Source organism: Vanessa atalanta, chromosome 4 (genome assembly GCF_905147765.1).
Source record: "Vanessa atalanta chromosome 4, ilVanAtal1.2, whole genome shotgun sequence".
NCBI classification, from domain to species: Eukaryota; Metazoa; Arthropoda; class Insecta; order Lepidoptera; family Nymphalidae; genus Vanessa; species Vanessa atalanta.
In genome coordinates, this window is record NC_061874.1 from 14,156,947 (window position 1) to 14,177,020 (window position 20,074).

General features: G+C 33.4%; 1 protein-coding gene across 1 annotated transcript; it reads left to right on the top strand.

Moving 5' to 3' along the window:
* Positions 1–711: 711 nt before the first annotated feature.
* On the top strand, positions 712–1,724 carry LOC125077880. The gene has a single exon (XM_047689988.1). It carries the CDS (start codon positions 731–733, stop codon positions 1,688–1,690), a length of 960 nt encoding a protein of 319 aa, XP_047545944.1. The 5' UTR covers positions 712–730; the 3' UTR covers positions 1,691–1,724.
* Positions 1,725–20,074: the final 18,350 nt, after the last annotated feature.

Genomic DNA, 20,074 nt, shown 5'->3' on the forward strand with positions numbered 1-20,074 from the left:
TACTTTTCAGAATCCGGCTGATCTCATTTCCCGCGGGGCGTATCCTGAAGAACTTAGGAATAATAATTTGTGGTGGTCTGGTCCGGAGTTTTTATTGCAAGATGAATCATCTTGGCCTACCTTGTCCAAAAATCTTCAACAAGACTTAAATGGTCTAGAGTTAAGAGCAAATGTTGCTAATCTAGATAATAGCATTTCATCGGTAATTCAATTCCATAACTTTTCTAAATTAAATCGACTAAAGCGAGTGTATGCATACGTGTTGCGATTTCTTTACAATTTAAGAAATCCTAAGTCTAAGCGTCTAGAAGCATTAAGTGTGCAAGAATTGCAAGGCTCTTTTCATTTGCTTTGTCGCGTAGCACAACAGGAATCATTTCCTGTCGAATACGGCTTATTGGCTAAAAATAGGACAATCAGTTCTCGGTCTAGCATTATAGCTCTTACACCTTTCATGGATGCTAGTGTATTGATACGTGTAGGAGGTCGCTTAGACCAATCGTCGCTTCCATTTGAGAGCAAGCATTCAATTTTATTACATTCATCACACTACCTAACTAAACTTATCTTTGAGCGGGAGCATTTGCATAAGTTACACGCTGGTCCACAGTTGCTTCTCGCTAGTGTGCGGAACTATGTGTGGCCCATTAATGGCCGGCGCCTCGCGAGAAGTATTGTGCACAATTGTTTACAGTGTAGGAAGGTGCAAGGCAAGACTTTGACTCCGTTGATGGGAAACTTGCCCTCACAGCGTATTACGGTGGACTTCCCGTTTCGTAGTGTTGGTGTGGATATGGCTGGTCCTTTCCTTATCCTAAATCGAAAGGGACGCGGAGCAAAAACAACAAAATGTTATTTATGTATCTTTGTTTGTTTGAGGTTTAAATGCTTGCACTTGGAAGCTGTCAGCGACCTTTCAAGAGAAGCTTTCATTTTAACTTTACGTAGATTTGTGGCCCGTCGCGGAAGGCCTACAGAGATTTTTTGTGATAACGGCCGAAATTTTGTAGCCGCCTCGAAAGAAATAGGCAATTTTTTAAAATCTAATAAGAATTCCATACATTCCTTTTGTAGTGAGGAAGAAATTAAATTTGTATTTTCTCCTACCTATGCTCCCCATTTTGGTGGCATCTGGGAGGCTGGAGTGAAATCCGCAAAGTTTCACATCAGGCGTGTTATGGGCAATTCGCATTTAACATACGAGGAGATAGGCACCCTGTTTGCGCAAGTTGAAGCCATACTAAATAGCCGTCCCATCTGTCCTATGTCTTCGTCTCCAAATGACCTTCAATTCCTCACCCCGGGGCACTTTCTGCTTGGTCGGCCGCTAACCGCATTGCCATCACCGAATCTCGTCGATTGCAAGGCTTCTAGTCTCCGACGTTACCAACGGCTCGAACAAATTCGACAACATTTTTGGAGAAGATGGCAGCACGAGTACTTGGCAGAGCTACAACAGAGAACAAAGTGGCGCGTTCCTGACATCCCTTTGAGGCTTGGAGACCTGGTGCTATTGCAAGAGGAAAATATGCCACCACTGTGTTGGCGTGTAGGGCGCATCAGTAAGCTGTTCCCTGGCGCTGACGGTGTATGTCGCGTGGCGGACGTTCAAACGACTCGAGGGACATTTCGAAGACCTTTCACACGACTAAGCCCTCTACCAGTAACAGAGAATCAAACTGAGGGTTAAAATCTGGTGATTTTAACGGCGGGGATGATGTTCGCGCCTACGACAACTAATTTATCTGTATATATAATACAGATCATTGATATAATTTTAAATAGCATTAGTTTCTCAATCAACCTTTTTTTACAACATTTTTATAAAAAAAAATGTGTCATCGCGAGTGTGTTGTTTTCCTTCTTTTGTTTTTTTTCACTTACTTATAAACCATCTTGTTAACTAACGATACAAGCTGTACTAAATTACAAGAACATATTATACAAGTTTTTCAAGCAAATTTTGTTTTATTGAGTTCGGTATCGGACTCCAATGTCTAAGTAATAGACAAGGTGTATAACTGAAAACCTAACTGTGCCGGCTTGGCACAGTTAGGTTTTAAGTTTAGTCGTAAAACAATATTATATTATCCTTAAAATGTATATAAAAAATTTACTAAGACAGCAGAGTAACTGAAAGACACCAAATTAAAGGACATTGAAATTCATACCGCTCTACTTAACGTTTTAATGTTATGTTTAATAGACCCATAAGTTATTGTGCATAGTATACATGTATACACACTGATAAGCAATCATAATAATACGTATATATTTTTTTGATAGCCAGATGTTTCCCACTTCGAATATTTTACATAATTCGCGTAAAAGCCGAGTAGCAAGTTTGGAAACGGAAAGTTATCTTCGTGAGGAGCAAACACGAATATACATTAAGCCTACATTAGCGCTGAATTCAACTTTTAATAATATTATTTCATTAGAGCACAACACGTCGTTCTTAATGATAATTCGCAGATTTAAATAAGTTAGTCGAGTTAGATAGTCGCTCGAGTAAGTATAATATAATCATCGTACTTGTATAATATTATATTGTGATTGATAACATATTTATTTATCATTATATCGTAAAATATAAAACAAACAATTAAATAAATATTCGAATAACATTTTTTATTTTTATATCTTTTACTTCGTATACAAAATTACCTGTTTTTAATTTGCGAGTGAAATTAACGAATTTAAATGAGGCTTCCTGTAAGCGACGCTTAGCGGATAAAAGGTTCCTTCCGTTTGCACTGCTACTACAAAAGGTTGTCAAATGCTCGGAAGAACTGTTTGGCTTTTTAAAAACGTTCACAATTAATATCCTTTTTTAAGCTTTTTTTCAAACACCCTATTGGCTTAATGAGGTATCTTGAGTAATTAGCGTGAATAACATTAGCAGACTGTATATTTCCCACTTCTGGGCTAAGGCCTCCTCTCCCTTTGAGGAGAAGGTTTGGAGCATATTCCACCACGCTGCTCCAATGTCGGTTGGTGGAATACACATATGGCAGAATTCCGTTGAAATTAGGCAGAGGTTTCCTCATGATGTTTTCTTTCACGAGCACGAGATGAATTATAAACACAAATTAAGCACATGAAATTCAGTGGTGCTTGCCTGGGTTTGAACCCGAAATCATCGGTTAAGATGCATGCGTTCTAACCACTGGGCCATCTCGGCTCGGCATTAGCGTGAATGTTTTGTAATATCGTGTGTTTTTTAATTTCGTAACAATATTGAGAAGTAATATTGAAGTAAACAGATCAACACTGTGAGTGTAGCGATGAAAAAGTCATAGACCCAATCCCGACCCCTGTGGTATTGTTCTTCCGTTTGACTCATAAGCTTTAGCCTTAAGTGAAAGGGAAATTAAAAAAAAACATTCGTTCCTTGTAAACTGGCTTAAACGAAATATTTTTAACAATACGTTGAGGACGGAACCATACAAAAGTTTTGTTTATATTAAGGGTTTTTATTTGTGTATAACTCTAAAAAAATCCGAATTTAAAATGAAGATCTCGAAAACAGTCTCAAATAATTGTGTATTTTCGGTTTTATAAAATAAATATTCGATACACTTACTGGGCGTCGGTTAATGTACAGAGATCAGGAAATTGCTTTTTGCACTTACAATTTTACTGTAGGTGTATATTATATTACACCAACAATACAACATATAAAATTAAATTAATTTATTCAGCATTAACTTATACTTAATTAATAATAGTAAAAAAAACTACCACCGATTTGGAAAAAAAAAATAACTTAAACTTTCTTTGTCAAAGTTTGTTTCAGCTTGTGAATTTTCAGATAAAAACGAAATAGCCCAAACTTTACATCGTATCAGCTATACCGGTTAAATAATACGCGAAAGCTAAGAATCAAAATCAAAATATTCTTTATGTAAGTGGGTTCATACACACAGTTTTGAATCGTCATATTATAATGTAAAATTAAATTTAATCACCGGTTCGGAAAGAAGGATTTACAGAGAAGAAGCGACAAGAAATACGAACACAAACAGGTCTCCATCTTATCGTATTTATTAAATTATTAAAAGAAGCGTAACGACAGCGCTGCAACAGCGGTTTGTTTTCGTCCCCTAATATCGTGAAGCGGATGTTTGTATATTGTGTTGCGATACCAACGCTAATAATCCTCTATTAGGGTTTCCTAACGCATGGAGGAACGCAACGTATTATGTAGGCGTCATATTTTATAAACATTTATTTAAAAGCAATATCAGTTAATGAAGAAATAACATGCAGCGCCTTACACGTATGTATATATATACATAGACGTAAAACTTTATATATAGTTTTCGTCTTTCTCATGTGACGAAATGCGTCTATAAGTGCCGCGTTCTTAAAATATTACTCTCAATTTTCATCAAGAATCACTTTTATCGTTTTAGTTCAAAAATCTGATATCCTTAGCTTCGTGATTGGATAAACTTTCATAACCTTTACTTTAAAGGAAACCTACTATGAGAGCCTATAATATTCGGTTGAATATCATAATTATAGGTCATTGACTTGTGATAACTTAAGTAGCAGTTTCCTCAACTACGTTAATTCAAGTTATCTTGTTTTTAACTATCAACAAGTGAACACTCAGACGAAGCTTGCTGTATATAATGGAGCTGTTAACTTTAATGGCCGCTCAAATACTCTCATTTTAAGTCATGCAGTGAAAACGTAATTTGAGTTATTTTAAGGATGCATAGAATAAATATACGATGTGAAACTTCGAAATTAATTATTAAAATAATATAATTGTAGAAAATAAATCAACAAATACCTATGGCGTAAAAAAATAAATATCCTTCCCTATAGACATCCGCATCTCAAGAAATTAACAACACACAAAATAAATTACATTTTAAACGATGTTAACGTTCCCTGTAAAACAACAATACTCTGTATTTTAGTATTATGGTTAGAAGTGAGTGAGCCAGTGTAATTACAGGAATACAATACATATAAAATTGGCGCTTTTAGTACTGATTTTAACCACTTGCGGTTTTTACTTGTGCAAGTCTTTGTTTAATGTATATCTTAAATGAATTTAAATTTAATTTAAATTCAAAGCTATTATATAAATATTATCTTAGAGACATAGTTCCTAAATGTAAATAGTGGTCTGTTGCAATATTAATCCTAAACAATCAGATTTTGGGTTGATTTTCCTTCTTAAATTAATTTATTAATTTATAAATTATTTCGCATAATATAGAACCTATATTTAAATATATTGAATAAAAGCTATGAAAAAGTACGTAATACATAATCCAATGAACAGTTTTCATGTGTTATTCAAATATTGGTTTTAATTTATTAATAACTTAGTACATATTGATAAAAAAAAGAAAAGAATACTGTCGAGGGACCCGGTTGGAACGAAGTTGCTTGTACTATATAATGTATTAATTGACTGACACATTGAAATAAATTTACAATGTTTGAGAATAGTTCGGTGACAAGAAATAGAATTGTCATTAAAAATCTCGTGTGAATTGAAACAATAACTAAAAATAGGTTAAATTTTTTCTTTATATAAAGTCGTAAACAATGAACGGGACACACAGAAAGAGAAAGAGGAGTTAGTTGAATGCCAATATCAAACCTGCCTGAGTCGTTAATTTAATTAATTTCGATAGTACTTGGGTCTTTGGGTTAAAGATATACTTTACAAATTTTCATCTTTATCTTTAAAAAGAGCCGTACACGGATTATACGGACTATTTTTAATTTCGAAGGCAGAGCTTCCTTCGGAGATGTCTTTAATAAATTCGGTAAAGCTTTATAATGGTAAATCTCGACTCAAAAGTACTTAGGTGAAAGCCTATTTGAATACAAATGTTTTTAATTTAAATAAAACTTATCTGATTGTCAATTAGTGTGTACAGATGTCTGCTAAAAGTTATTCGAAAATTTCTACTGTTTTGAGGTTGTTATGTTAATCCTTTACCCGCCGCACCTGCGATATATCACCGTGCGTGAGCTCTACGTCCGGAAATAAGGACAAGGCCGCTGGGCGGGATTATCGTCAAATAGAAGAGATTTACGATCTAAGTAGGAGCGCCATACCGCCACTGAGCTTTTAATAACTAATGTAATTGCACATTTATACTTTTAATATTAATAAACTTTTGGCTTATTCTTGACATTTTTTTTCGAGATTTAATAAATTATAATGACATTTAATTCAAGAACTGAATTACTACTTGGAGGTATAATCATTTTTGTAAAGTATAATTCCTTTGTATTGCTCTTTGAAGTAAAATTGATGATATAGAATGCTGTGTCTCTTGTAATTCAATTAATTGTATTCGTTTTAGTATTTGTTCTCGTTTATTTTTTCTAATATTTAATTGTTGCTTATATGTATTGACCACATATTATTGCCCTAACTGTATCGTTTATCTCGCACTTGGTGTTTCTCATAACAATAAAACAAATGTGTTTCCTTCATTAACTGAGCGCGGCGCGGTCCGCACGTGTACACCTAAACACGTTCACCTAAACGTGCTACATTTGATATGCTATGTATATCACACATATACTAATAAAATCACGTATTATCCGATGTATTCAACAAGCGTCATCATTTTTATATAGGTATAGTCGGAGGAGCAATTGAGCCACCTGATGGTAAGTGGTCACCACCGCCAACAGACAATGGCGCTGTAAGAAATATTAAGCCTTCCTTTCATCGCTAATGCGCCACAAACTCGGGAACTAAGATGTTATGTCCCTTGTGCCTGTAGTTACTCCGCTTCTCTCAATAACGATTACTGCTGTTTGGTGGTAGAGTGTCTGATAAATGGGTTTATACACAGCCTATAATTTACACACAAACACAATAAACACTCCCGCTTACAAACACACACACACACAAATATATACACTATTTTATTAAAAACCGGATGTAAATAATCCCTACATTAACTAAGTCCGACCAGCGCTAATCTTTTAGCGAATAATATCTCTCTCGCTCTTAATAAAAAAGCAAAGAATCAAAGACCACTCATTAATTCTTATTCAGCCTTTAATGGAAATCTCGATTCAAATGAGTCCCGACAATTAGCGGTTGTAAGCCGCCAGGATCTGTTTTAATACTTAAGAACTCTTTGATTAATATATAATCGCGAAAGACCAATTAGTGATGCGAAGACTAATATGTTTGTAATAACAACGTGCATATATATTTGTCAAGTTGCTATTTAACATAGTATTGACGTATAATCAATATATATTCCGCGATTTGCCCTTATTTTTATATTCATGCACGAACTACCCGTTGGCAGACTACAACTTTATAGATTTTCTCCATAAAAGCACAAAATATTTCTCACGCAACAATTATAGCATAACAGTAACATTTTGTATTTCTACATGACATAGTGAGCCAGTGTAATTAATGACATTCATAACGTTGACGGTAGCTAAGCATAGGGATTTAGTTTCTTAGGTCCCGTAATTGTCGGCGAATTGACAGGATTAATATATGGTGTATACTATAGGTACTTGTGTAGGCCCAGTGTGTACGGGCAGTGGGGAGCTCACCACCTGTCCACCAATAGTAAATAAACAATAGTAGTGCATGTACAATTTTTAACTTTACCGTTTCAATTTTAAAAAATACATTGGTAAAGAGGGCGTATTATTCGACACAAGATTGATATTATTGATATTGATGATAAAAAAAGCGTGGAGTTAATGCTTGTTGACTTCCAGGCAGGAGATACAACATACTATCATATAACTAACACGACTGTATTTTTAGACGTTGAAAAAGAGTAACTACTGAGTTTCTTGCCGGTTCTTCTCGGTAGATTTCGAATCGGTGCTAGCTTTACTCGAAATAGTTTGTTAAATGACGATTCAAAAGTGCTTGTAAAAGCCTACTTAAATAAAGTATATTTAGATTTAGATTTTTTGATTTTTCATACATTACAATCAATAAGCAATTTCTTTATGATATGATTGTATTAGAACGTTTTTAACAAAAAATACACAGTATTGAATAAGGTGTCTATATCACTATAGAAAATACGCAACTGATATGTTCTTAAATTGAATTCGTTTTACAAATCTCAATTTCGTTTAAAGTCTTAAAAATAATAATAATACAATATCGGCAAGTATCAAAACATATATTATAAAGGATCAGCAATATCGCTGTGGTTGAACTCTGTCGTCTGCAGTCAGCTGTCAGTCTCTCGTAACTGAATCGGAGTCTAAATAAACTGCCTCCTATCGATACATTTAGACCGAGCAGAGGCTTATCGTAAGTTTCTAGAGTCAATGATTTATTGAATTCGTACTAACTTGATTGATATTTGGTACTTGAAGAAGTCACTTGCGTTTAATGGGTATATCCTACATACACATATATATATATATAGATAGAAAACCCTTATTAATTAAGAATTGTTTTATACTGAATACTGAGTACAGCGAATAAATGGAGTGGCTACTAAATAGTAAGAAGTCTGTTTAAAGTAGGATTTCTTGATCCTGATATACAACTATTAGTAAATCCACCGCTTAACTATAAATACATCAATACTTCTTTTTGAATCTGCTTAAAATTAATGGTAAAAAATGTATCGTAAGATAAGCCTGAGTATATTCGTGATATGAGTAAGCTGAATATATTCAGTAGCCAACCTTGGGAACTCAAACTTCAAGTCCTTATAGAGCTCGTAGTTACACTGCCTCACTCATCCTTCAAACCAGAACGCAAACCTAAATATTGTTCTTTTAGCGATAAAATATAATACGATGGCTTGCATAAGCCCTTACTACCAAGTAAAATTGTGTATTATTATTATATTATTATAGTGCAATAACTTGGCGTTGGCGTGTGTGTACTGTTCGGGTGTAAATCCACCAAAGAGCGCGGCGCAGCGCGGCGCAGCGCGGCGCAGCGCGGCGCAACTTCGATAAGAGGACCAGTAAATCCCGCTTATGAAAATGGCATTGTGCTGCGAGAGTTTTGTTGGTGGATACTTTATCTATTACGATACATATTTCTAAACATCGCTTTATTCTGAGCGAGATGCTGCTACGACGTCATTTGCGAGTGTTTTATAAGGAAAAATAATTTTCCATATTCGTGGAATATCTCTTTGTTGCACGAGATTGAGTTTATCTTTGTTTATTTTTGAAGGTAGTTATAAATATAAAATATTTCACATCTAAATCAAATCATGCTACATTATTATTGTGATTTTAATTACAGTTATATATTATGTACTTCATAAACCATAATGCGTAAAACAGGCATACATAAATTTAATCTAATTCACCCTATATATTGTAAAGTGTCGTTTCGTTTCAGCTTCATTACCAACAATTTTCTTGATGACGTCTTATAAATCATCAACCATCTCAATACTATACAATCATACACACATAATCACACAACATATTAACATATAGTATGTAATCTATGTATAATCTATGTAGATTTCCTAAAACTATAAACTAAAACAATATGAAAGTTCCGTATCAATCAGAATAATAATAAAGAAAAAGTTTATTTGAGACACTATTTGAATATTTTACAAATAAAAATAAACCTCATAAAAAATAAAATAACCTCATAAAGTATATATTAATAAATCTTAACTAATAGTTATAATAAAGAGAAAAAATTTGAGTTGTACCTAACCCATAAATAAACTTTACCAAAGTTAGTTTGAACGAGTTTTTTTTCAAGTTCTTACTGGTATTTTTGTGAACATTCCCGATCCGTTGAAAATAGTTTCCAGCAGATCTTATATAAGAGATTCTCAAACTTAGAATTTAAAAGAGTTAAAGTTACCTAATTTTATTTTCTAAAGAGCATTAAAAAGATGAGCTTTGGAAAGAAATTGATCTAGCATTTTTATTATACATTTCACCAGGTAAAACTTGTAATTATTTCTTAAAGATTTAATTGCTGAATAGTAAAATATAACATAATTCATATCTTTTAACCCCACGAGAGATTTAAGTAAATAGAAGTGGAAGCATAATAACGTAACGTATATACACTTAACGTTTCTCTTTCGTTTTCGTTCGCCTACATATGACATAAATAGGTCATTGTTGTTGTTCTTTTGTACTTTATTGCCATTTATCCGATGGGACGATTCGAGATTTGTGTCTCGTAAAACATATTCTTAATCATAAAAGGCGTAAAACTATGTCATACATAATAAGCCTTTTTATACAAAGATTTTTTCCAAGAAAGTAATCCCTTTGAATGTAGTTATTGCATTGATTTTACAATTTTTTGTACTTTCTTCTTTGATACTTTGATCTTATCGTATATTTTCGATTTTATTCATATTTTTATTCCTCCTGTTAAACTGATGATTTTTCTACACGCACTGTTGCTCCGGACTCATGGGACATGAAGTCGAAATGAGAAACAGTCTTTAAAAACTATGTTGATATTAAGTTGAAAATAACTTTTAAATTTTTTCAGGTCTTTCTATTAAGTATTTGTATTTCTGAAAGAATATTATACACAATTCAGATTTTATTTATATCGCAAACAAAAGAGCTGTCTTTTTCGTATCTCCTCGCGACAATAGCATTATTTTTTAATCCATTAAAACTATCTGATATTTTATAAATCGTCATCCAGTATTTTTACTATAATTATCATATTTTCCTCAGTAGTTATAGTCATAGCCTTTTGATAAGGTATATCCTGAATGAATTATGTTGTAAAATAAAGATAAGCTTTCATTAAATTATCTGTTACGACTTAATTGTTTCGTAGACCTGGTTATGGGAAAATAGCGCAGTGTTTGGTTACAACACTTGTTTATGCGGTGCAATGTTAGTATGGATACGCCACCAATCGTGGGAACTGAAATGTTATGTCTCTCCTGCCTATAGTTACACTAGCTCACTCACTATTTAAACCGGAACACACCAATACCAACAATAAGTATTACTACTTGGTAGTTGTATATGTAATATGATGAGTACTACGTAACTTTAATGATTTTACTACGATTAAATTAGTAAAATCGTAAAATAAAATCTGAATTAAACAGTGATTCTCAAGAGCATCCAATCAGACAGAGACGCAAGATGTCAATCGTTGCCTTCAATGTTAATTGATTTATTCATATTTATGTTTGAAGATCTGTATTCTCATTCTCAATAAGACTAAAGGCGAATTACTTACTCGAGTATATATAATAAGACTTTCAACAGCTTATACATCCAACTTTACACAAGCGCTCTTCCACCCAACATATTCGCTTGCTTAGAAGCAATTCCTCAAAATTTAACAATGTTGTCAGATTAATTATAACCTCGTAGGCGACATATACATTATTAGTAGAATTACATTAGCATTTAACAACGAAACAGTCCATCCACGAGTACTTCATATTGCGTTGAGCCGGGATTACATTCACCGGTTCACTGTCTCCGATATATATATCTTTGTATTCAAAGCTTAGACGTTACAAAGCATTTGTAAATAGCTATCCCGAGAGTGATAAACAACTCCTAATGCCACTTAACCCTTAAATGTCGAGGGGCCACTGCTGTACTTTAAAGTCAAGTATTGAAGACGAATACACTTCAGGGCAAATGGCCTTCGCTAAATAATTTACATATCAGCGATATGAAATTATTTGCCGTAATTATTTAAGAAAAAAACGCCTCCAGACAACAAAATAATAATGCAACCTAATTACAACATTCAAAAAATATTTGTTTTATATTCTAATGTAAAAACCCTCGAGCGAATAAAAAGCGCAAAGTACCTTAAAATTTGAAGCATGCGAAAGTAGAGCAAAACAAATTTCAAGCGGCGCAGCTCCGCGTTCTGAGCGCTCTCCTCTAGTGAATAGCGTTAGCGGCCTATAGAGGCTTAGAATTATTTTTCTAACCTCTATACAATTGTTACTGACCAGCTGGCTGACGTTTGTGATGTTACGATCTCTGAAAAACTTAAGATTCTATTATTATTGCGTTACTTGATGTATTTAAAGTGAGTGCAACAATTATTGGTACACGTAAATCGAACTATATCATTATTCAGTAAAAATTTAAGTTTAAATGAAAAAAACTTTATTTTTACAGACGTTTGTATCGCATATTGGTCACATAAATACATTAAAGACAAAAGTACTACCCTTTTAAAACATAGAGCATCTACGTTTATCAAGCAAAAACGGCAAGAAACTTAGTAGTTTTCTCATTTTCAGCGATCAAATATCACTTTCGGATTGACCATCTAATAACTAGATATTATTATCTAGTTATTATATTAAAATAGCGACTCGTTTTGCTTGCGGATGATTGAATTATCTACAAGACGTAATTCAAAAGCGTCGCTGTTCGTAAGTTATGAACTCGCAGCCATGTGACGAAACAACTAACAGAGCAATTTAACGGCTCGGTTATGGATAAGACATGAAAATCACACAAGATTTTACAATATTTTACAGTATATAATATACAAATATCTGTGACACAAATATGAAGTCCGACAAAGACCAACAAAGTCACAGTGTAGCAGTCTCTACGAATATTTGCGGAAACTTGAAACGCTTCTTAGCTTTACTTGGCCCCCTATTTATGCGAAACCACGGAAACGTAATAATAATAAATCTTATTTCAACTTCAACCATTTTTTATTGATTGCAATGCGAATTTTTTATTCGAAGCTGGTTTAATTGGGACAGCTAAGCCAATGCTGTATGCAAATATGTGTAGCTGTTTCCATCATCAGCCCTTTCCTAATGAGTTTTAACTGTTACGTTTATTAGGAATTTAAATTAAATTAAACATAAAAGGAAACGAAGCGGTACTTCAAGGAATTTAACCAATGATATATTTTAGTTAAGATCAACGTGTTTATCCGTTAGGACAAACCCATCATCCTTTCGCAAGTAAATAAGCCTTTTCTCAGAGAATAGAATATTTACGACGAGTTAATTACTTACTTTTCAGAACATTTAGTGAAGAAAAAGGAAGGCAATCTTTATTGTTCTTTAAAAATTAGGTCTCTGTTAATATTTACTGCGCCGCGTGCAGTACAAAGCTGTTCGCTCGCTGGAGATAGCTGTAATGTATGACCATACATTACATGCATTTGTTCTTAACAGAATATAAGTCTTCTTAAATGACGAAATTAGAGTAAATGCCGAGCCAGAATAGAGTATTTCAAAGAACATTGCAGACGTAAATATGTAAAGTTGAAATATTTGAATATCATTTTCAATTGACTACAAAAAAATGAAGCCGTACTCAATATAATTGTATTTTTTAATGTTTGTTACCTCAGAACTGCGTTATTTATGAACCGATTTGGAACATATTTTTTTTGTTTGGAAGGGCATACTTCCCATTTGGTCCCGAGATAAAATAACACCCCATAGATTCAAGAAATATGGCATTCAATTATTTATGGGCACGATATATAATTGTTTTTTCAGAGTAATATTGAGTTCGGTATTTCCTTTCTATTTGCGAATTTTATGTTGCCACTTCGAGGCTTATGTATTTATTAAATAATAAGGAATTTCAATTTAAGTAAATAAAGTTTAAAAAATATACACTTTTAAAATATATTGTTTAAATTTACAATTACTGAACGACACAACTTACACTAAAATAGTGTCGATAGTATTAATTAAATTTAATTAATAAAACTTTATTACGTATCACGTTAACAAGGAGGTGGTATATAATAATAATGATGTAATAAAATACCTGATTAATTTTGATAATGCGAAACAATGATATTATTTAATTGTACTATTATATTTAAAAAAAAAGTGAGAATTGAGGAAGATGAAGAAAACCGTTTTGTTTATACAACTGTTTATACAACTGTTTATTACAAGTTGCAAGTTTTTAAATATAATAATAGGTTATACACACAGTTATTACAAATGCAGATCTTAATATAATTTTACAGTTACTCAATTTAGTTACAGTTTTTGAATTATTCTATAGCGAAAAATTATGCCAGCTAGACTCAGCGTGGGTCACTTGGGATAAAAAGACGTTTGAAAAATCAGTTTATTATAATTTAAAATAATTTATCTTATTTAAAATTAATACTTAGGCACCACTGACGAATAAATTTATATTTCATAATTTAGTTCGCCAGGCCGGTGTAAACTAAGTTTGTGTAAAAATGAAAGAGGGTACATCACCAAATTTCCAGTTACACGTGGATAATGCAAATATTTAAGGGAACCGGCGTGCCATCCTTGGAGTAGCACCAACAGGTATCTGGATACACTCAACCAGGAATTGCAGCCGTCCGTGCCGTAGTTGTGGATAAAAAAAAACTTCTGCAATAAGAAATATACAGGTTTAATAATTATGTAAATAACCAAACGATAAATACCTCTATCGAAGGATGTAAGCATGAATTTACCTTCTTACTTTAAATGACGATTTCAACTGAAAAATTACCGCAAGCCACAAATTCAAATCTCAAATCTCCGACATTTTCATACAAATACTGATCTGTAACGATGCAAAATGATATCCAAACAAATACAGCAAACGAATTAGATAATAAAAACTAATTGTAATAATTATTTCACTGAACCCTTAAAATAAATGTAATTTATTTTATTATTTAAATTTTAAGAAAATGGCAATACCGTTATTTAGCAAGTAGGAAATGGTAATCCATCTATAAACACAATTTTTAGATACATTTTTAGCTTAGTCTCCCCAATCATCGATCAACTTGGTGGTAGGGCTTTGCACAAGCTTGTCTGAATATAAGCCATCACATTACATATTCTACCGCCAAACTACAATACACATTGTTGTTTTCCGTTGTAGAGTGAGTGAGTCAGTGTAACTACAGGCAGAAGGGACATAATCCCCTAGTTACCTACAGTTGGTGGCGCATTGGTGTTGTATGAAACGGTGAATATATTTTAAGGCACCTATATCTTTGGGCGATGTTGAAAACTTATCATCAGCTGGTAAATTAGCTCGTACACCTAACTTATTTGGTAAAAAAAAACCGGTGACTACTGCATTATCTCACGGCGTAATCCACAGCCGCATTACATTCGTGCTAGAGCCTCACCAGCGCACGTTCGCCCCGTAGATAGTAGATATGAGCCAGCAGATGTTTTCTATTGCATATTAAAACTCAAAAAATTTAAATTCGTTCCAAAAAGTATTCATTTCACACTTACGTGTAGAATTCGTAATATGTTTTATATGAAATGTTTCATTATTATTTTACAAAAACGTGATTCGATTGGGAAATAGAGCACGAGCAATGCAAACCAAGCACACCCGATGGAAATAAAACTTTGCATCCGATACGTTACACATAGAAACGCTGCGCACAAATTTACAATCAATTCTAAATTTACAATTAAATGCTTGTTGCATTCAGCGTGATTATACAAGTAGAATTAAACTAAATGAACATAATACCTGTTTGCAACGCAATCACAAGTAACTGCACGCCGACGACCGCAGCCAGCCGACCGAGAGTCACGTGACACTCGAAACTTGAAACTTTCGATGACGTGCGCCGAATGCTCGTTAACTTTTGTAATAATATCATATTTGAACGGTAGAAAACATATTTATTAATAATAATTATACGTTACCGAGTTAAATATCTATTGTAACGTATTTACGAATTAAATTCATGAAGAACATCCTAGACACATTTGGAACGATACCAATGAATATGGATCGATGTTTCTCAAATGTGAATATTAACGTACGGCATTAATAGACATTACCATTCCTGATCACCTGTGAGTCTGCTTGTTTACATTGAATAAAATTAATGTGAAAATATATTTCTAAGAGATTTATACCGCAACGATAAACGCCTATTCTAAATTGGAATCAACAATCAACTAGGGAGACAATGACCATGAACTAGGGAAACACATGCCTGCTATTATTTTAATTTCTTATTAACTTAGAAAAACCAAGTGCAGGCCCAACAGTGTTTTTCAATAATTTTTGAGGTATATAAGATATACATTCAGTGGTTAGAACACGTGATTCTTGATAGAGGAATGCATATTCAAACTCGAAGCTAGCAGTACTGAATTTTTATGTGCTCAATTTGTGCAATTATTTAGCTTGGGCTCGGCGATAAAGGAAAACAGTAAAGAAACATTTTCGAAGCATAGTAAAACAAGTTCCAAACCTTCATCCTAGAGAAAAAGAGTTACTTTATTTACTTTTACTGATTGATTCGTCTATGCATTCATCGAATGCATTTATAGATGGAACTATTTTTTTTATGATATCGGTAGGCAAACGAGCAAACGGGCCACCTGATGGTAAGTGATCACCACCGCCCGTAGACAATGGCGCTGTAAGAAATATTAACCATTCCATACATAGCCAATGCGCACACCAACCTAAGGAACTAAGATGTTATGTCCCTTGTGCCTGTAGTTACACTGGCTCACTCACCCTTCAAACCGGAACACAACAATACTGAGTACTGCTGCTTGGCGGTAGAATATTTGATGAGTGGGTGGTACTAACCAGACGAACTTGCACAAAGTCCTACCACCAAGTAAATACTATTATTACATTGGCCACCTATCACAATATAAAAAAAAACGAAATGTTCCAGAAAACAGTTTTTCATTCTCATTAACATTTTTATTACAATTAATATAAAGTAAAGTAGCTTAGTCAGATTGAAACTCGAGTAAGAACCAAAAGTTACTTCCTATCCGCCAAGAACAAGGAATTAATGTTCAAAGAAACGTTTGAGAACTTCCAACTTCCTGATGTAAGTTTCACTTCACAGTTAAGTTGTTGATTGCATCGTCAGCTTATTAGCCGCGTGTTAAGCGGAAAGAGTCCGCATTCATTGGAATTCAGTGAGTTGTTTCAAATAAAAATTAAATCGTATTATTGGCATTTTTTCAATTTTAGAGTAATCTAGTAAACTGCATCTTTAATATAAAAACTATTTTAATATTTCCATATATTTTGGTTTCTAATACGCCATGGACTTACAATGGGCCACTTGATGTGGTCATCATCACCCATAAACCTTGGCACTGAAAAAACTATTATTATTATCTACATCACCAATATGCCTAACTAATAAATAATTAGTACTACTGCACTGACTTCAAACGGAACAAAAAAGTATGAAGCAGTTGTTTAGCGGTAGAATAAGTACTGATTGCGTGGTACCTACCCGAAGGTGCGAGCAAAGCCTTACCGCCAAATTTTCATTTCCATAAAATATCGACGAACATCGTTTTAGAAGTCGAGAAAATGCTTAAGGATAGTCTTAAAGATAGATTTTAATAGTATTCGAGGAAATGCGTCAATAAAAAAAGCAAACTTTCTTAGTCGTATGTATTTTCATAGATTTAAGATCAAATGTTTAAAAACGCCTTGAAAACATAGATTACAGATTGCAATAAAATAACCACGAGCACGAATCCCTTTTCCCAATACCTCGTTACCACGTTAGCCCGCAATCCAAAGATTACCTTTTATCTCTTTTGTGTGGATTGACATTTTATTTCCATTCACGACGTTCCGGATCTATTATTTAATTTCAACAAAGAGCGTTTTCAGACATGTTGCGTGACTGTAGTACAGATGAAATATACAATTTGTATTATACAAAATGGCGTTAGTGGGAACTAATGTCGTGACTACATAACGGTATTGTTGGGAGGGAATAGTCCTGATCGAACGACTTTGGTAGCGTTAAGGCGAATCTAAGAATGTTAATTTCTTTTTATGCTCCACAAACTAAGTAACCGTACCTTGTTTACTTTATTTGCGAACAAGATTTTCGCAATAAGAAATAATATAACTACCGTAACTGTAATACTATAAATATCGAATTCCTTACATTGCATTATTTTTCTATTTCCAGGGCTTATCTATGAAGTTTCTAATTTAGTTATCTTTGTCGACAAGAGGATAATAGATGATCATTGAAAAAAACATACTTGATTATTGTAATCCAGATTATAAAAGAAAAGTATTTGGTACGCACGCCATCTAAAAGTGAAGCGACAGAAGCGAAAACAAAATGAAAAGCAAATGTAAGTTCCAAGTAGTGCGGAACTATTTATGTTTGGTTATACGTCAAATGTGTAATTACAACACACGTTACTGAGAATTTTTCATTTCGTATTCGCTTTTGTTGCTCGTGCCTTCTCTTTTCTATAATCCGAGATCGTGATGTTATATTATATTGTAATGTTGTTAATTTACTCGGTGGTAGGGTTTGGCAAATAACATCTCGGATCTCGGCTTCCAAGGTTGGAGGAATATTGGGGATGGTCGATTACCATCAAATTTGATTTAGACCATTAGGCAAATTTTCCTTACGCCTACCGACATAAAAATAAAAATAAAAACGAATAAAATGGGAACATAGAACATTACAGATTAGAGGATTCCAAAGTAAGGCATATTAGTTTTTGGATGAGGAAAAGATAATTCCCGCGATGTAAGAGCTGAAATGAGTTAATCTGCGGGCTTATTAATACCTAGCCAGGTTTGTTTGATATTAGAAAGTTGGACGCTTTTCTCGTATCTATTATCCTGACCTGATATTTCATTGTGATATATTATTTTGACCAGCTTCATGTTCGATAAAATCAAAGGCCTCCAATGAATCATGGGATATGTACACGTCACACTATGGCCTCTTCTAATGGTTGTCAGGCGACATAATTTTTGTGTTTTTAATATAATTATACAGAGTAACCATACAATTAAATACTGAATGAGCTATATCAAATAACATTTCAGCGCCTTTTAGATGTTAGTATAACTGACATAAAATTAGATTCTAACTCTTACATACAATGGTATGAGCCATATTGTTATACATAAGAGATCTATTCACGAAGACGCGCCCCTCGACGCTACATTATCAGCGTGCATTAGTATGAGGGACGTTCGATCTTAAAAATGTTTTAGTGTGTGTGAGATGACAAATGTTAGAATAAAGACTGCAAAAAATATTATATTGTAATTTATATAATTCCTTACATTGAGCACATAAAGAGCCACCATTTGATTATTTTATTTCCCTTGTACGTAAACTGTTTCGCTCATCCTTCAAACTGAAACACAATCGAACTAAATACTGCTGTTGAATATAGGACATATGACGAGTGGGTGGTACCTATAGAGACGGGCTTGCACTAAGCCTTACCACGAAGTAAACAATACACACATACACGAACACATACTGGAGCTGGATCGTACAACTGAATTTGAACCCAGTTCTAATCACCTTTTCATTTCATTTTTGAAAGCTCATTTGTACTGCAAATAAACTAAAAATATATATTTATTTTAAAATGTCGTCAAAAAAAATATTATTTTATTAATTTTAATCGGCCTCAAGGGAGATTAGACAACTACGCAAGACATATTATATGTGATCAAATGAACTTCTTGAAGTGAAGTTCGATCATTATTATATGAGTCGCTTCATTCGAAGATACAATTAACTAAGTAGTCCTTTTAACTCACAGGCATTGTCCGCACGTTTAGAGAATCGATTCATAATCGACCTCTTTTTATTTTTTATAGCTTATTTTTTCATGTCGTACTGTCACTTGTCACATCATTCTTGTTTAGAGATTTACAATAAAAAGTTTTTAGTCTGGCCGCGGGTGGGTGGGAACATTGTATCTTCGAATGAAGCGACTCATATAATAATGATCGAACTTCACTTCAAGAAGTTCATTTGATCACATATTATATGTTCGTCGCTTCATTCGAAGATACAATTAACTAAGTAGTTGTTCAGAGATGGTTATTATGAATAATGTTTTATGTAGCCATTTCAATAAAATATTCATATAACAAATAAAAACTTTTATTCTTCACACATTTATGGATTTTATTTATTTGAATTAACAAAATTATCATTTTAAATTATACATATGTATTATATTAATATAATTATTAACCATTATCAATTCCACAAACGGAACGTGCGAATGTTCCATCATTCGTAAGGGGTCGGTTATAAAACCGAGCAAACGACAATGATGATCTAGTCCAGCCCGCTGTCTTTCTAATA